Source organism: Mastacembelus armatus, chromosome 19, assembly GCF_900324485.2.
Source record: "Mastacembelus armatus chromosome 19, fMasArm1.2, whole genome shotgun sequence".
In the NCBI taxonomy this organism is placed as follows: domain Eukaryota; kingdom Metazoa; phylum Chordata; class Actinopteri; order Synbranchiformes; family Mastacembelidae; genus Mastacembelus; species Mastacembelus armatus.
In genome coordinates, this window is record NC_046651.1 from 17797547 (window position 1) to 17815370 (window position 17824).

Below are 17824 nucleotides of genomic sequence, written 5' to 3' on the forward strand. Positions count from 1 at the left end.
CAGTTGGACCTTGATCTGCCACGAGTTTGCAACAGGTTTTAATGAAGCAGCCGGATCCTGCTGGTGGCGCTGCGAGGAGAACATGAACTGAAGCTTCAACTGATAATATCTGACTCTCATGCCGTTACACACAGACACACCTTACTCTGCTTTAAATTCCTAAGATTACATCTTGTCCTACAGGGGAAACCTATAAATAAGTACACACAGTGATCACAAGATGTTTCCTGCATCTCTAAAAATGTCACTTAACAGGAAGTTTCTTCTGTAAACCTCATATCAGACAATCTAGATTGCTACTGTACTTTCTAGCTACTGTACTTTCTACTTCTGCTGCACCAACTCAGAGCCAAATGTTGTTTTACCTGACTGAGCTATGCAGAAACAATATGATGCTTTGATTTGCTATAGGTCAGTTTTAACAGGAGTCACTGCAAATCAACACACAGTTGTTGTGAGTGATACCTTTATCCATTAGTGTCTTCCAGGATGACCATGGCCCATGCACCGAGTCTGACGACTATAAAAATGATGTGAATCACATTCTGTGGTCTTTGCATTCACCATCATCTTCTCAACCCAGCTCAACCTGCAGATTTTGGATCAGCATGTTAGGACATTCCTCTCCACCACTATCAAAACACCAAACGTGGGAATATGTTTCAGAAGGAACCCTGGTCTCCAGTCGAGTTCAGAGAATCATTGCAGAGGCACAGCTGTTCTGGAGGAACGGCACAATCAGCACGACATCTTAACATGTGATGTTGGTTTTTGCTTTGTCACCTGTTTGTATTTCATTAACCAAACAAACATACAATGTTGCTGATATAGCTGAGCCTGGCTGCTAGAGAGAGAAGTGAAATCAAAGTGAAGAACCAAGATAAGCAGAGGAAAGACATGAACAGTAACAGTAAGGCCAGAAACTAGTTGTTTAGGTTATTTTCTGATCAATAGTTCTTAAACAACACTATGCAAGGCTTTATTTCACTGGGATGTAATCACCTTTCATGGTTCATCTCCATGAATCATCCAAATGACTGAACAGGTCCAATTTGCACAAACAAGTATCTTAGTGAATCTACTGCACTGCTTCTCTCTGTGGGGAGTGAGGATGTCAAGGTCAAGGTGAACTTATACTTCTTCCTTTCAGGTGCCAATTCTTCTGGAGGTAAACAACACACGTGCACACGGCTGTCCACATGAGGTAAAGGAGATTGGGATTTATCTCATTGCTCCATGGCCCAGTTCTGATGCTCATGCTCCCATTGTAGGTGCATTCATCAGTGGGCAGGGGTCAGCATAAGCACTCTGACCGGTCCTCAGCTACACAGCCCCACACACTGTGTTCTGATAACCTAGTACAGCCAGCACTCAGGTGCTACAGGAGCTCCTCTGTGGGCTCCCATGACCCTGTTGCCGGTGCACCAGTCATCCTACTGGGAACAGCTCTGCTCTGACCTAGTGGTCCAGCTGTCCCAGTTTGGGTTGCTCAGATTCTTCTGCTTGTCCAGTTTTCCTGCTTCCAACACTTGATATGAAAGAACTGATACATCCCACTCCCCAAAAGGTGAACCAGTGTTTTTTCACTTTACCTGCCAGTGGTTTTCATGCTGATTAGGAAAATAAACAGTCTGATAAATGATTAAGCTCATGCTATTGTTTTTGTTTTCTAATGGTCAACAAATCCAACACAAAGATCAGAATCAACACCAGATTATTTTGTATCTAAACACTTTAGAAATTAATCCACATAAATCCACATCTTTAAATGCACCTCAGTTTAATTTTTAAACAAAGTCTCCTACTCTGACAATCTACACAGTGTGGTCATTGTGACAAAGGTCAGCCTGTGCCTGTGTGTACACATACAATGTTTGTTAGTTGGATCAGCTCATTGTTGATTTGGATCTTATCAGGTGATTTGTTGACAGAAAAAAATGTGAATGTTAAGACTCATCCCAAATATCCCTTTAACACACGTTACAGGAGGATGGAAACAACCTTTTTCTTTTGACTTGGGGTTACACAATGAACTGTGATCCAATTCTGTCTGTGCACGAGTCTCTCATTTTCCTTTCTTCAGTCCGAGCTGCTTCTCAGCCTCCGCTCGCAGGTGGATCTTCTGGATCTAACAAGGAAAATCCCCAAAAAAGGTAACAATGTGCTTTGAGGACATTAAAGCTTCATTCTACTTGATTTCTTTAAAGTAACTGTACTAGCAGTGAGCTGTAATTCTGGTTGCCCTTCTAACACCTTTGACATGTGGAATCTGCATCTTCTAGAAAGTCCTTGCAGCTAGAAACGCTTGGTTAAGAGTGACCGCCAGTATTGTGGTTTCAACTGATCTGCTGCTTTGGGATGAGGTTTCTCACCCACCTGGGTTTACCTGCCTAGAGACAGTGTGTCCAAACAAACTAATAGCTCCCTGCACTCGCAGCAGGTTTGTTTAGACACAGCACATCTACAATAAGTTACTTTAAACATCCCCCCATTAGAGAAAACAGCTCAGCTGAGAAGTTCCAGTTTAGGAACTCACCTTTCCAGTAACAGTGAGCGGGTAGCTGGTTACAAAAAGTATGTAGCGAGGAATCTTAAAGCGAGCGATCTGAAAAAAGAAGAAGGAAGAGACAACACTGAGCACAGTCGTCCAAATGTTCTCACTAAAGATAAAATCTAATTCCAGCTGAGTATAAAATATTGAACCAGAGAACTGGGCCTCACCTGTCCCTTGCAGTAATCTTTGATTTCCTCAGCCATGCAGTCCTGTCCCTCTACCAGTTTGATACAGGCACAGACCTCTTCCCCCATACGAGCATCCTCAACTCCAACCACCTGGTCAACAGAGAGAGAATATGAGGCTCTGCAGAAACAGTGAGACCATAGAGGCATAAATGTGCTGTAGCTGAACACATTACATTTATATATACATATTATAATTATTGTTTCTGACACAAAACAATGAACTAGAACCTCATCCTGCCAAATGTGGAGCTTCATGATTTAATACATGGATGAGACCTGAACTGTATCTATAGAAAATGACTATGAGCAGCAGTCCAAGGCTTTGCTGTCCATCTCACCTGAGCCTCCTTCACTTTGGGGTGTGTGTGCAGGAACTGTTCAATCTCAGCTGGGTAAATGTTTTCTCCTCCTCTGATGATCATGTCTTTAATCCGGCCTTCGATTCGACAGTAGCTGTATGCATCCATTCTGCCGATGTCTCTGGACATTAAACGTATCAGGAAAACCACAGAGCAGTAAACACATCAGTATTTTTTAGGTTTCCCTGTGGTTGTTTAGATGTTTATGTTTTAAAACACATATGTTTTCTTACATCTAATTAGACTGCAGTGTTATTCTGGCAGCTTGCACTCACCCAGTTTTGTACCAGCCGTCTTTACTGATGGCCTCCTGTGTCTTGGCTTCATCGCCCCAGTACTCCAACATCACACAGTATCCTCTGATCATAATCTCCCCCATCATTCCCAGTGGTAGCACCTCTCCGGTTGTAGGGTTCACTATTTTAGCCTGTGGAGAGTCCAGTTATATTCTTATTTATTCAGCAATTAAAATTCAGATAATCCAGTTTAATTTACTGTACCTGCTGCTGAGGTATGTATGTATATATATATATATATATATATATATGACAAACAGTGTGCAGAGGTACCTCTAAGTGATCCCCTATGTATCCGACCGTCTCAGACTTCCTCTCCAAGTTGTCGGTTGGGGAGGAGCAGAACGTCACAGGGCTGTTCTCTGTGGTGCCGTAGGCAATCTGTCAATAAAACAGAAATCAGAGGTTGAAAACCAGGCTAGTGCAGGGTTAGGGAACATTTTAATTTTCAAAGTAAAATGACCTTGTCTCCTTTCTTCACTGTCTCAGAGCCATTACCACTGGAGCCTCACAACCCAAGAGGAATTTGATTTATGAGATAAAACAGCAAATCCTCACATTAGTGAAGCTGAAAGCAGCAAATACTTGGCAGTTCTGTTTGAGAAAAGATTTTAAAATACTTCTGGGGGACAATTTTTACACGAACTCATGAACTATATTGCAGAAGAAATTTTAGAAATCATATTTTTACTCCATTATATTTGTCTGGCAGCTGGAGGTACTAATTCTGGATTTACATCCAACAAGAGACAAGGTCATAAAATAATAATAATATGCCATTCAGTGCTCACAGGTGCAAATTAAATCAGGCAGGAAGTCTAGTCTCTCAGACAGACAGAAATCTCAGGACATTTTTGTCCTGGTGTGGACGTCCACATGGAAAATCAGGGAGGAGACGATATTCCCAATAAAATGCTAGATTTGTTAAGTAAACTCTAGATTCCATTTATCCTGGGTGGGTCCACCCATCTTAAAATGCACCCGTCTGAAGCCAAACCATCCTATGACCAGAACCAGTCAACAAGATCCTTTCACCTTTTCTTAATCTTCCTTAAAATTAAAAGCAGGTGCATGAAACACCAAAGCACAGCTATTTTCTCAGATCTTTCTTTTCTCATGCATCTCGCCAGCAACAGAGAGAGAGAGTCCATCTTTTGCAGCTGAGACCTGACAGACACAATCATCATAACAATTCACAGGTTTCACTGGGAAAAAAACCCACTAGAGCACAAAACAGTGCGCACACAGGAATGTACAGTGATATCTAAAACTTTAATTATGTGGATGATGGAAGTATCATTTGCCGTTATAATGACATGAAACAACATCTCAAACATCTGGAGACTATCATTGGTTAGAAAACAGCTGCACAGGAGAGGCTCCTTCGCCTGCCACAGCAGAGAGAAAGACAATGGAGGTGTCTAGGCACAGATCAAACCTGATCTCATGCCACAGTAAACTTCGCCTGGAAGTTACTCTGCTTTTATATTTAAAAAAATTAAGCCTCCGGCACAGGGAATGAGTGAGCTGGTGGTGTTTTCCTGCACATTCAGGGTTAAATTCTCACAGACACTTGACTTCCACTTGCAAACCTCTCACTCCAACACTCTGGCAAGCTCTCCTTATTTTTTTCCCCTCAAGTAAATGTTATAAATGGGGTGTTCTGTTGACTGGCCATCCTCCTCTCAGTGAATGTCTCTCTGCACTGCCCACCTTTGCTCACTCACCTTTTCACTCCTTCTCCTTTCACACACACAAACACACACTTCACTTTAGCCTCTTTCCTTTCTAGAGTTCTGCTCTGCGTCTCTCACAGGCTGTTTGCCAGTTTCTCTGCTCGTCCTTGTTCCGCTAAGGCGGGAGGAAAATCTAACGGAGGCATCGGACAAAGTGTTATTCAGGAGTCTTACAGGATGCGTTGTGTGAGTTGGTTGTTGCTGGGGACCTGCCTCCTAGTCCTTGGCCCCGCGGTGCAGGGTGCCCCGAGCCAGTGCCCGAGTCTGTGCCACTGCCACGGTGACCTTCAGCACGTCATCTGTGATGACGTTGGGCTAAAGAAGATCCCTCGGGTGTCAGAAAGCACTCGTTTGCTGAATCTCCAAAGGAACAACCTGGGCAGCATACCCACCGGAGCCTTCAGTGAGAGCAAAGGACTCATCTCGCTGCACATGCAGCACTGTCACCTCCGAGAGATTGGAGCTCAGGCATTTAAGGGGCTGAAGAAGCTCATCTACCTCTACCTGTCCAACAATGAGATCAACAGCATCAAGCCCGGCGCCTTCGAGGATCTCACCGAGCTCACCTACCTCTACCTAGACGGAAACCAGATCAGTGACCTGTCTAAAGGCATCTTCTCCCCCATGATCAACCTCTTTATTCTGCAGCTCAATGACAACAAGTTGCGAGAGCTGCGGTCCGGGACCTTTGCAGGAGCCAAGGACTTGCGCTGGCTGCACATAAGCGGGAATGGGCTGACCACCCTGCAGCCGGGCTCTCTGGATGATGTGGAGAACCTTGCTGTCCTTCACCTGGACAGGAACAAGATGTCCACCTATCCCAGCGCGGCAATGAGCAAACTGCGTGTGGTGGAGGAACTCACGCTGGGGACGAACCCCATGAGGACCATCCCCGACAACGCCTTCCAGAGCTTTGGACGCTACATGGAGAAACTCCACCTGGACAACATGGGTCTGGAGAAGGTCAGTCTGGTTTTACTGGATGTTCACTAGACAAATTCAGCCCAAGCCAAATGTCTAATGCCTAACATGTCATTCGAATTTCTGAAAGGGATCTTTTAACTGGCTGTAAAACATAACTGCAAGGCAAGATAGATGAAGTGCTTCTACTGACTAAAGCCTCTCAATATGCTGTGGTACTTCTCCAATGTAGGGCCAAGTTGAGTTCAGCAGAGGACGTGTCAGAAAGGTTTTTAAAATCAGATGTCCAGCAATGCACAACAGAAGAAAATGAATTTAATTCCTCAGCGTTGATGTAGAGATTTCTGCGATGAAAAGGTCTTTATACACTCATCTTAATGTTTGTTTATTTGTTTTGGTCAGGCTAAACTGTGTTGACTATGTTTCATCAGCATATTTACATGTGCAGGGTTGCCAGTGGTCAACACCCACTCGCAGACACCAACAGGCATTTTTCTGATTTCATGCACGATATATGTCTGAATGCCTCTGCTTCATGAATCCTTTCAGTGCAGTTTCAGTCCTGATATATGCTGCTAATGCAAACCTGTTCAATTATCTTAGCATTCTTTAAATGCATGTGTGCTACGGGTCAAAACGAGCACCATGTTTAAACAGAAAAAAAATCTTGTTTGTGATCTGATTGTCTGAAGAGTCTTGGAATCTGTTACTCTTAACTACAGTTTCTTCCTGTCTCACCCTGCCCCTGTGTTGATTAAACACAGGCTGTTTACAGCCTGCTAAGGTAACCAGTGCTGAGGGGTTATTAGTAGACCTTGCTTTATTCCATTGGGTCACAAAACACGAAGGTTGGCAGTCTCTGCCACTGGGACTATTTGTTCTGCAGAAAAAAGTGCCAGAGAAAGGCAATGAGTGTGGATTTCACAGCATAGAGTGCTTAGTGAGAGAATATGTTCTGAAATTACTGAAAGAACAAAACACATCAGCTTCAGTGCATTATAACTCTCCAGGTTTTGTTTTACATGACTGATTAGTCCTTGGCGAACACTAAATGTTAGGCTTTTGATCCTAATGGTGGATGGTTCAGATTTCAGCCATGACGCAGATGTTTTCACTGCCTTTTGTGATGCATCCAGATCTACACAGCTTCAGTATGAATCTATACAGTATGAGTTCTATGTTATACCACGCTGCTTTTCAGACATTCCTGACAGCACATTTGCTGCATACTTGAAGTTAATCCAGTATTTGAGGGTACATGTGGCACAGTATGGAGGTATCCCAACGGGGAAAACTGTAAAATAACAAGCTTCTCGTGCTGATAGAGAGCCAGATGGAAACAGCAGGGGACACTGGGTCCAGGACACGGAGGTGAGTTTAAGTCACTTTCCAGCCAATTACAGATATTTTTAGAGTGTTTTTGTTTACTGGAAGATGGCCAAGCATGTCCGAGTCTAATTATTACACAAATGTTATTTTCTACTTGGGCTGGGAGGGTCTTGTAAACAGGTCAGGAGGGGTTAGGAGACAGGTAAACAGAGGCAGGGTGTGTCCTGGTGCATGAAGAGGAGTATTTTTAGCTTGCCATCACCCCAGTTGAAGGGACAATTGAGGCCTTTGCGAGCCTTCTTGGCAGAGGAGCAGCCCAAGACGACAGGAAGAGTGAAAACACCTCAGCCATGCTGGAAGTCATCCATCTTCCACTGCTTCAAAATACCAGACCAACTCAAGTACTTGTTGCTCTACGGTGGAAATTTCCAAAACGGCCTGATCTCAGACTCTCATAAAACGACCCTTCAAAGCTCAGCTCCTCTGTCATCTGCCCTCCTCTTCCTCCTGGAGGAGACGCACCTTGACACGATGTGGATCCGTCCATCTAGCACCTCTCTGAAGCTTTTAGCACTCTCACAGACGCATATGAAGTAGAAGCTCTAAAGACGGGCAGTGACTGTCAGTGTTTACATACATTCTAGTGAAGAGGGAAGGATGAGAGGAGGCTTTCATGCCAGAGAAGCACTGGTGAGATTACCTTGCTCTGCATCTGCCTGCCCTTTGACACAAGAACGAGAGCGCAGTTTCAGGAAGTTTCGCATTGATTGGTGAATTTAATGGCATAAAATGAAATAAAACAACACCTGCATTTCTCTGCCTTTTCCCAGTTCTCTGATGGTGCGTTTATTGGTGTGACAGCAGTCAAGACACTGCACCTGGACAACAACAAGCTAAAGTCTCTCCCAAGAAGTCTAGAATTTGGCACCATCACTAACCTCACTCTATCCAATAACCCATGGAGCTGCACATGTCAGCTAGCTCCACTGCGCAGGTAAGACTCACCTAAGTCCTGGCACTAGATGCTAACACCACCAAGCCAAACAGAGGCCTCACCACCAAGCACAGTGGCACTCAGACAAAATATCACCTTTAGGGCATAAGAACCTTGTCTCTTTATTTGTATAAGCCTTCCACGCCTCTGACACAATCAGTAAAGACAAACACTGCTCCTGCTCCTTATCATTTGGTTTCTACCCACAGGTGGATGGACTCTACCCGCAATCGCCCAGATGCAGTGTGTGCTTCTCCATCCGCACAAAAAGGCAAGCAAGTCAGAGACAGCACCCCAATCACTGGCTGCAAAGGCAAGGCAAAGAGGACCAGAAAGGGCACCCGTCACTAAACACGCAGCTGTACAGGTACCTGCCAACAAACCAAGACATAACAAGAAGAGAGAAAACTAGGACCAGATATTTTTTTCTCTCTCAAACTGTCTTGATCTGATCAAAACAAAAATGACTATAACTATGGCAGTTGTGTCTTCTTAAGAGTCTACAGTTCAAACAAGCAAGTGGACAGATTTTCTTAACTGTTGGACAGAGGCATGCTTTCCTATCTCTGTGCTGACTGACTGCTACCTGACTGTAGCTTCATGTTTGGGTATTGAGCTTCCCTTCTGCAGTAACTAGGATCTGGAGACACACAACCTCAAAATAAAGTTAAATGATCATTATGTCTAATGTTTAAGTGACATCCTTAGTGATCACTGCCTTTGTAAATACCTGAGGCCTCACTGTGGCTCCTCTTGATGTCCACAATCACATCCCTCATGGGATGATCTGGTGTAGTGGTTTTAGCTGGAATCCTGTACAATATGCCTGGATTCAGTTCCAGGTGGTTTTGGATTGGCCCAGAGCTGTCTTTGCATGATTTTGTCTTTCATTTCTCTCTTCCTGACTGCAGAACTCTGTCCTGCCCTCTGTCCCTGTTTTCCATGTTGGTCCCGGAGTCCAGTGCAGTGAATCCAGGTCATGGGGTCTCTGATTGGAGGGCAGACTGTTTGATTTGGCTGCTAATTTTGTTCCTTTTCCACAGGAGATGCTGAGGAGGGGCCTGTCCAGGTGACCGGCCACAACATACAACGCTAATTCCTTCTCATCTACTTTAGGACTGTCCATCTATTCATCTGCTCAATGTTGTCACCAGTGTAAACACATAGACACACATGCAATCTGAACTTTATGAACTAGAATCATATTATAATTTAATTTCTACTCATTTATAGCAAACAAAGTTTCTAGTATGAAGTGGAAGTGAACATCACGCAGGTAACCACCAACATAGACGATACATTTCAATAAACAAGGGCTGCAAGGATTATTGTTTTTTTGTCTTTTCCTGGTGCATTCAATGCCTCAGTCAGCATAAGGAAAAAATGTTTTCCCTGAGGATATATTTCAATATATTTGAGCATTAAAATGTAAACTAACACCGGATAAATTTAAAGCTGCATTAACAGATGTTTTTGGCCACTAGAGGGCAACAGAATAGAAGAAAATCACTTCTGTTCAATATGTCTGAGCCAATCCAAAGTAAATCAAGCTAATCAAATGCATTTCTCTGTTTTTTGTGTGTTTTGTTGCTAATGCTGCAGCACTGCTCTCCTTTATGACAGCTAACAATGCCAGCTTTCCCTCTAATGAGTGTAGTTAACCAAACACTGTCTATAAGGTAAAAGAAGCATCACTCTGCTCTACTACTGTACAACTGTGCATGCTTCTGTAGTTATGAAACCCCAATTGAATACCACACTCTTTCTCAACAGATAGACCAAACCATATGATTTCCAGACTGTATTTGTGTATCTGTGCTTGGATACCAAATCTATAAAACTGGATTTATGTCACATTGACTGTATAGAAATGCGAGTTTAAGACGATGTATAAAAGATTAACATCTTTATAACATACATTTCAGTTTAAAAACTTAAATTGTACAAAAAAGCAAACCATCTCTTGCACTCCAACTGAGTGTTGACTTCATGTTTATCTAATGTATATTCAATATATTAACATTTCCTTGACGGTTGGGCACAGAAACATGTGCTCACATACAATAAACATTTTTGAAATTTAAGTTCTCTCTTTGTCTTAAATGCTATTTTAAACAAGATGCTTAGTGAATCTGTGTACAAGTGTCTCATCATGCGCTTTAAAATCTAATGGATATCTAATGTTTTGTCTCCCCCTAGTGTGTGAAAGCTGAACTGCATAAGTGACTCATTTTGTAAAGTAAAATCAGTTTATCTGATGGGATAAATCTGATTCTTTAATTATCTTACCAGTCTAATGTTATAAAGTCTAATATTAAAGTTAGTTAGAAGGAAGACTGACTCACTATTATTCCCTTGATGCCCATTAAAGAAATGACATCCTTCACGACCTCTGGAGGACAAGGGGAACCAGCCATGATGCCTGCAGTGCAAAAACAAACAGCAGAGCATGTAACCTGTCAAACTAACATTTAGTCATTAAAATGGTCAATGGTTTGTCTGAAGAACAAAGAGAAAGACAAAAACTAACGTGGATGATGTTGTTGTCAATAAAAGCAGAACATCAGATTTCTCCTCACCTGCCTCCACTGATAAGTCGTATTTAGCCAAGTCAGGCTGGTTAACCATATCAATGTACATGGTGGGGGTGCCGTAGATGAAGGTGCACCTGAGGGAAAAGGGACAAACTGAGCAGAGTGCATCTTCACTGACAACTTTAGAAACTGGAAAAAATCTGCAACAAATGTCCAAACTGCTGGACTCAAAACAACGACAAAGTAAAAATGACTATCATGTATCACAATCATTCAGATGACTGTGGAGCTGTGACTTACCTTTCACTCTCCAGAGCTGCTAAGTTTGCCTTTCCATCGTACCCAGCGGAGGGAAAGATCAGGGAGGTGCCATGCACGCCCATACACACCCCACCCCCCACAGAGCCAAAGCAGTGGTACAGAGGAACAGGCACACAGATACGGGTGTGAGGCTACAGGGACAAAGTCAGGACAGACGAGGGTCAAAATGGAGGATTTCTTTTCTGGTTTGATCTCATTGATCATGACTTCTGTGTAGACTCACCCTCCAAGTGTATCCCACTCTTTTGCCAATAAAGTAGGCGTTGTTGACGATGTTGTGATGAGACAAGGTGGCGCCCTTTGGAGACCCAGTTGTGCCCTGGGAACATATATTAGAAATAATTTGCTTGTATATGGTTTGATATATGCATGGGATATACAGTGGGTACGGAAAGTATTCAGACCCCTTTAAATTTTTCACTCTTTGTGTCATTGCAGCCATTTGCCAAAATCAGAAAAGTTCATTTTATTTCTCATTAATGTACACTCAGCACCCCATCTTGACAGAAAAAAACAGAAATGTAGAAATTTTGGCAAATTTATTAAAAAAGTAAAACTGAAATATCACATGGTCATAAGTATTCAGACCCTTTGCAGTGACACTCATATTTAACTCACATGCTGTCCATTTCTTCTGATCCTCCTTGAGATGGTTCTGCTCCTTCATTGGAGTCCAGCTGTGTTTAATTAAACTGATTGGACTTGATTAGGAAAGGCACACACCTGTCTATATAAGACCTTACAGCTCACAGTGCATGTCAGAGCAAATGAGAATCATGAGGTCGAAGGAACCGCCCAAGGAGCTCAGAGACAGAATTGTGGCAAGGCACAGATCTGGCCAAGGTTACAAAAGAATTTCTGCAGCACTCAAGGTTCCTAAGAGCACAGTGGCCTCCATAATCCTCAAATGGAAAAAGTTTGGGACGACCAGAACTCTTACTAGACCTGGCCGTCCAGCCAAACTGAGCAATCGTGGGAGAAGAGCCTCGGTGAGAGAGGTAAAGAAGAACCCAAAGATCACTGTGGCTGAGCTCCAGAGATGCAGTAGGGAGATGGGAGAAAGTTCCACAAAGTCAACTATCACTGCAGCCCTCCACCAGTCGGGGCTTTATGGCAGAGGGGCCCGATGGAAGCCTCTCCTCAGTGCAAGACACATGAAAGCCCGCATAGAGTTTGCCAAAAAACACATGAAGGACTCCCAGACTATGAGAAATAAGATGCTCTGGTCTGATGAGACCAAGATTGAACTTTTTGGCGTTAATTCTAAGCGGTATGTGTGGAGAAAACCTGGCACTGCTCATCACCTGCCCAATACAATCCCTACAGTGAAACATGGTGGTGGGAGCATCATGTTGTGGGGGTGTTTTTCAGCTGCAGGGACAGGACGACTGGTTGCAACTGAAGGAAAGATGAATGTGGCCAAGTACAGAGATATCCTGGAAGAAAACCTCTTCCAGAGTGCTCAGGACCTCAGACTGGGCCGAAGGTTCACCTTTCAACAGGACAATGACCCTGAGCACACAGCTAAAATAACAAAGGAGTGGCTTCGGAACAACTCTGTGACCGTTCTTGACTGGCCCAGCCAGAGCCCTGACCTAAACCCAATTGAGCATCTCTGGAGAGACCTGAAAATGGCTGTTCACCAACGTTCACCATCCAACCTGACAGAACTGGAGAGGATCTGCAAGGAAGAAGGGCAGAGGATCCCCAAATCCAGGTGTGAAAAACTTGTTGCATCATTCCCAAGAAGACTCATGGCTGTACTAGCTCAAAAGGGTGCTTCTACTCAATACTGAGCACAGGGTCTGAATACTTATGACCATGTGATATTTCAGTTTTTCTTTTTTAATAAATTTGCCAAAATTTCTACATTTCTGTTTTTTTCTGTCAAGATGGGGTGCTGAGTGTACATTAATGAGAAATAAAATGAACTTTTTGGATTTTGGCAAATGGCTGCAATGACACAAAGAGTGAAAAATTTAAAGGGGTCTGAATACTTTCCGTACCCACTGTATGCGTGGCATTTTCCCAGTCTCTGGACAGGAGCCCATTTTCTCATAATCAGTCCATGCCCATAAAATAAAACATGACTGATCTTGAATATGCTGCTGCATGTATGTGCATTTAGCTGCTTTTGACATTAGGATGTACAAAAACTAAAAGAATTTGCAACCTAAATATACAAAGGATGATATAGTGTGGAGAATATTAAAGAAAAGCTAATACCGTCAGTGTACAGGCTTTTTTTCCCCCTTATGTTTGTAGGGTTGAATATTTGTTTGTTCAATCTCATAAAATGTCTGGGTCTATAATCCAGTAGGCAGATAATTAAAAAAACAGATCTTCCAGTACATCCCACCCCCTCAAGTTAATGGAGTCGAATGACAAACATGGTTCAGACTCCAACAAAGCTCTGAGATTCCTTAAGGTCTGCAGGAATGAACATTTACCGAAGTAAACTGGATGTTTATTGGGTCGTCAAACAAAAGCTTCTTCTGCAGATCCTGAAGCTGCTGCACAAACTGGCTGCTTCCCGCCTGCATCACATCCTCAAAATGGAACATTCCTGGTTGTCGACTGTCCAGAACAATCACAGAGCGCAGATCTGGGAGTCTGGCAGAAAACAAAAAGACTGTGGGTCATGATTTTTAAGATGATAATACTAGCTTCTGTCTGTCTGTAAAATCTGTTACTATTCAGTTTACTATTATTTCCTGACAAACATTCATCTTAGTTTACATATATGGGGCAGTAAGAAGAATATTTCACATACTGAGGTCAGGAGATCAAACTTCTCCAGGGTGCTACAATGGAGAACCCACAGGTCCAAAACAGAGAAGGCTATTGTAGCGTGTTAGCTGTGCTGCACCCTCCAGTTCTATTTAACCCTCCACAGTTTCAGAAGAGAAAAGACCAGCAGCTGTACCTGGTGCTTTTGATGTGTCCTGGACTGGAAGACTCGATCTCTGGACAAATCTGTCTCAGCATGTCACAGTACTTCTGAGTCCTAAACTGTGTGGGACACACTACAGCTTTACATCCCACCTGTTGGAAGAGGAGCAGAGAGTTCACTTTCCAACATGACACAGTCTCCGGGTGGCACAAGAGTAAAACCACTACAGGTACGAGTCACCCACCTTCCTCAATGCCAACTCCACCTCCTTCACCTGGTACGCTGGGTTCACAGACACCTGTTGGAGGGTAACACAAAGATGCTCATTATAAGAAGAAACTAAAGTTCGACTCACTTTGGCAGAACCAAAGCAAAGACAATATTCCCTATTCATGTTATCTTCAATATCATGTTTATGAGATGGACACTTGGTACGAGCAACACTGTTTGTATTTCCAATCTTTGTTTGTTTATTCTTCAATGTTTTATGAAGTCATTCCTTTAGGGATGTGCAAACATGGCCCCATTATCCATCATCCCTCCTCATCAAACCCAGACTCTGACACTGATTCCCACTGTTGCATTGTGGAGCTTTGACTCACCAATATAACGCCCGCTTTGGCTGTGGCAAACTGGAACAGGATCCATTCATAAATGTTGGGTCCCCACATGCCAAGTCTGTCTCCCTTCTTCAGTCCAAGTGCCAGCAGTCCAGCTGCAGCCTGGTCCACCTACAGACACACAAACAGGTTTAACACATCTGTCTGATGGAGTTAAAGATGAGTCTGTGCAAACATTCTGGGCATTTTTTAACAACAGAAACCTGTTATTCCCCACATACTTTAGACTACAGTAATACTGGTCAGCCTAACATTGACAAATCCTCATCCATCACTGACGTGTCGCTCTGTTTGATGCAGTTCAATGCAGAACAATGAAACTCTTTTGGTTTTGTGTAAGCTCTGGAGACAGTAACTCCAAGAAGCTGGTTAACGAAATGTTACCTGACAATTTCTTTTAAACTTAGAAAGGTTGTAATGGAGATTACCAACATGTGACAGACATTATTTTGGGTGCACTAGGTCAGTTGCACTTTTAATCCTACCAGACTGTTATCTAAACCTGCTTGCTCACAGCAAAGTCTAACAGAATACTCAATACATTCAGTACAGAGGTTGAGAAATACTGCTTAATAAAACAGTAAAAATAATAAATAACAGAATAGAACAAGATAATATCAACAACACCTTAAACTTTTTCAGTTATTAAGGGAAACAATCATATTGAACTATTCCTCTGTAATGAGGTCAAACTCTTCCAGTAGCAGCCAAGTTTGGCAGTGACAGCACAGGACAATGTAGAAAGAAAAACACCAAAAGATAAATTTCTGCAAAGCCAAGCGGGAAAACAATTGACTTGAAAGGCTAATCATAAAGCAAGAAGAAGCAAAAAGGACCGATTTAGGACGTCTTACATAAGACACCTCCCATCTGGGGACTGTACTTTGTTCTCTGAGTCAGTTTGCATTATCACAGCAAATATATAATGAAACAGTGTTAAGGTTGACAGTCGAAACAAGACTGAGCATGTAGGTAACTAACCATACAGGTATACATGCTCTGTATTTCCATTTTATGCTTCTAAATAAAATAGAGACCTCCATTCTATGTAATACTAGTAAATGTATTTTGAATATTTAAAACTGTAAGAGTTCAGTATTGTGTTTTCTTTTATTTTTGATGAGCACAGTAACTTAAATTTGCATGTGGAGGTTGTGCTGGTGTTCACTGTCTGGCCTGCCCATATCTTTTATGGCTGTTTGTCAGATGTAGGTCTGAGGTCAAACCTTGAGCTAACCCTTTTCCAGATATCACACATTTTAGTGAAGAAGCTAAAAAAAAAAAAAAAAAAATCATGTAACATAAAAATGTTCTTCAACCCTTTTAAAATAAACTCCTCCTCTTGTGTGTTTACCTTTATCTCAGGTGCACTGATGGATGTTCATATTATATACAGACTCACCTCCTGCTGGAACTGTGCAAAGGTCTTGCGGACTCCATCTTGGACAAAGACCACGGCCTCTCGGTCAGGCCAGCGCTCCACCGTCCTCAGCAGACACTCTCCTAATGTTGCGTGGAGCAAAGATGTAGACGAGGTGCCGTGAACATAGCTGGTAGTGAGAGTTGGGATGATGGGTGGAGAGTCCACATGGATGCCACTGCAGGGAAACATTGAGATGTTACACACTGGTCACTTCACTGAGTTTATGGTGACATGACTCTTTGTTAACTAGTTTAACAAAAGAGAAAGCATGTGCATGGACAGGAAGTTAGAACAGGCAAGAACTTCAGCATAGAAACAAACTGTGTCTGGGAAACTAGGCCCAATGAAGAATATACGGTACTGCTACTTTGGGTTGAAAAAATTAAAATGTGTATTTTTTTCATTCCACCATGTGTTGTCCATGTAAAGGTACCACAAAGTTTCCAGCTTTTCCAGTCTTGTGCTTTTAAGTTATACAGTAGATTGCACCCCCTCCCCCCTTGTCTCTTCTCACATTTCCTGTGTAGTTCAGATATCAAGTGTCAAGTAAAGGCAAAATGCCAAAAGAAAAAAAAGAAATTACTTTAGACCTACTTCTGCTACTTAAGTGAAAGCAGTGACACAGGAATGAGAAATATACAATTAAAATCCTGCATTTAAAATTAACTTCAGGTATAAAAATAACTGCAGTGCAAAAATATTACATTTTAAATGGAAGCTGCAACTGTGTATAAGCAGCACTTGATGCTTGTTTGTCTACTTTATAATCAGACTAACCACCCCCTCTCTCCTTGGGAAGCTTAGAGGGCAAAGGTCTATGGTGGAAAAACAAAAGAAATGTGACCTTTACCCCAACCAGACCGTCATTTTTTGTAAACACATTAAGTAGTCAAATAAAAGCAGTACAGTATAAGTACAATATGTTTCTTTAGTCTCCTCCCCTTCCTTCCACCATTGACAGGAGGAATTTGGATTGATTGGCTCAAATACCAGAACTATGTTTGCATGCAGAAATGCAAAAGCATGACAATACAGAATAATGCAAATAGCTCTGCAAAACTAAAACCAGCTTAAGTCCTGTCAGTCAAACTTAAAAACACATTTTTGTTGTGTGACCCAATAGGGAACAAACAAAAAGTTCTACATTCTGTTTTTAATAGACGGTAATAGTAAACCTGACTGAACATTATCTTTAAATTACTTTGCATTACTCACCGACTTGCTGCAGGAACTACAGGATAATGAGTCCATGGTCTCAAAACTTTTAAAGCTGTGGAAAAAACACAACCTTTTTGAAGAAACTGGGAGCAAAGCGTAATCTTGGAGATCATTGTTTGCAGCTGAAGCTCACCGCACTCCTCGGCCTGCACAGAGCTGTGTTGGGCTCAAGACAGGATTCCTCAGGTCAGCTCTGCTGTGCACCCTCATGACAAAACAGGCTGAACATGAAAAAGAGGAAACTATTCCTGTCTGAGGAGGAGGTGCTCTACTGTTTCTTTGATCAACTGCTCCAGTGGGGTAAAGTCACTAAGTAAATGAATAATGTACCACGATTAAGAGAAAATTTGAGGTTCTTACTTTTGCTACAATTCCAAATACTGTGTTTTGCAGATTCTACTATTTACCTGACAGCTGTAATTACTTTTCTGAATAAGT

General features: G+C 42.4%; 2 protein-coding genes across 2 annotated transcripts; one reads left to right on the plus strand and one right to left on the minus strand.

The window, feature by feature from the left end:
* Nucleotides 1-1763: 1763 nt before the first annotated feature.
* On the minus strand, nt 1764-17786 carry LOC113135082 (medium-chain acyl-CoA ligase ACSF2, mitochondrial-like). The gene is made up of 16 exons (XM_026314721.2): nt 17384-17786; nt 16148-16343; nt 14728-14856; nt 14370-14423; nt 14159-14277; nt 13683-13845; nt 11456-11551; nt 11212-11363; nt 10957-11045; nt 10723-10799; nt 3671-3778; nt 3377-3528; nt 3081-3222; nt 2722-2832; nt 2537-2605; nt 1764-2128 (listed from the first exon to the last, which is right to left on the minus strand). The coding sequence occupies exons 1-16, from the start codon at nt 17497-17499 to the stop codon at nt 2066-2068; spliced, it is 1836 nt and encodes a 611-aa protein (XP_026170506.1). The 5' UTR covers nt 17500-17786; the 3' UTR covers nt 1764-2065.
* chad (chondroadherin) lies at nt 4910-10169 on the plus strand. Its single transcript, XM_026314722.2, has 4 exons — nt 4910-6096; nt 8214-8377; nt 8587-8744; nt 9421-10169. The coding sequence occupies exons 1-3, from the start codon at nt 5311-5313 to the stop codon at nt 8726-8728; spliced, it is 1092 nt and encodes a 363-aa protein (XP_026170507.1). The 5' UTR covers nt 4910-5310; the 3' UTR covers nt 8729-8744; nt 9421-10169.
* Nucleotides 17787-17824: the final 38 nt, after the last annotated feature.

Bases quoted from the DNA above. Each gene is read 5' to 3' on its own strand.
- chad (XM_026314722.2), top strand. From the start codon at position 5,311: ATGCGTTGTGTGAGTTGGTTGTTGCTGGGGACCTGCCTCCTAGTCCTT. The intron at 6,097-8,213 runs GTCAGTCTGGTT...GCCTTTTCCCAG, and splicing joins ACAACATGGGTCTGGAGAAG to TTCTCTGATGGTGCGTTTAT. The intron at 8,378-8,586 runs GTAAGACTCACC...TTCTACCCACAG, and splicing joins CAGCTAGCTCCACTGCGCAG to GTGGATGGACTCTACCCGCA.
- LOC113135082 (XM_026314721.2), bottom strand. From the start codon at position 17,499: ATGATCTCCAAGATTACGCTTTGCTCCCAGTTTCTTCAAAAAGGTTGT. The intron at 11,552-13,682 runs GTAAATGTTCAT...ATATGTTCCCAG, and splicing joins TAAACATCCAGTTTACTTCG to GGCACAACTGGGTCTCCAAA. The intron at 2,833-3,080 runs GTGAGATGGACA...TCTGTTGACCAG, and splicing joins CCAAAGTGAAGGAGGCTCAG to GTGGTTGGAGTTGAGGATGC.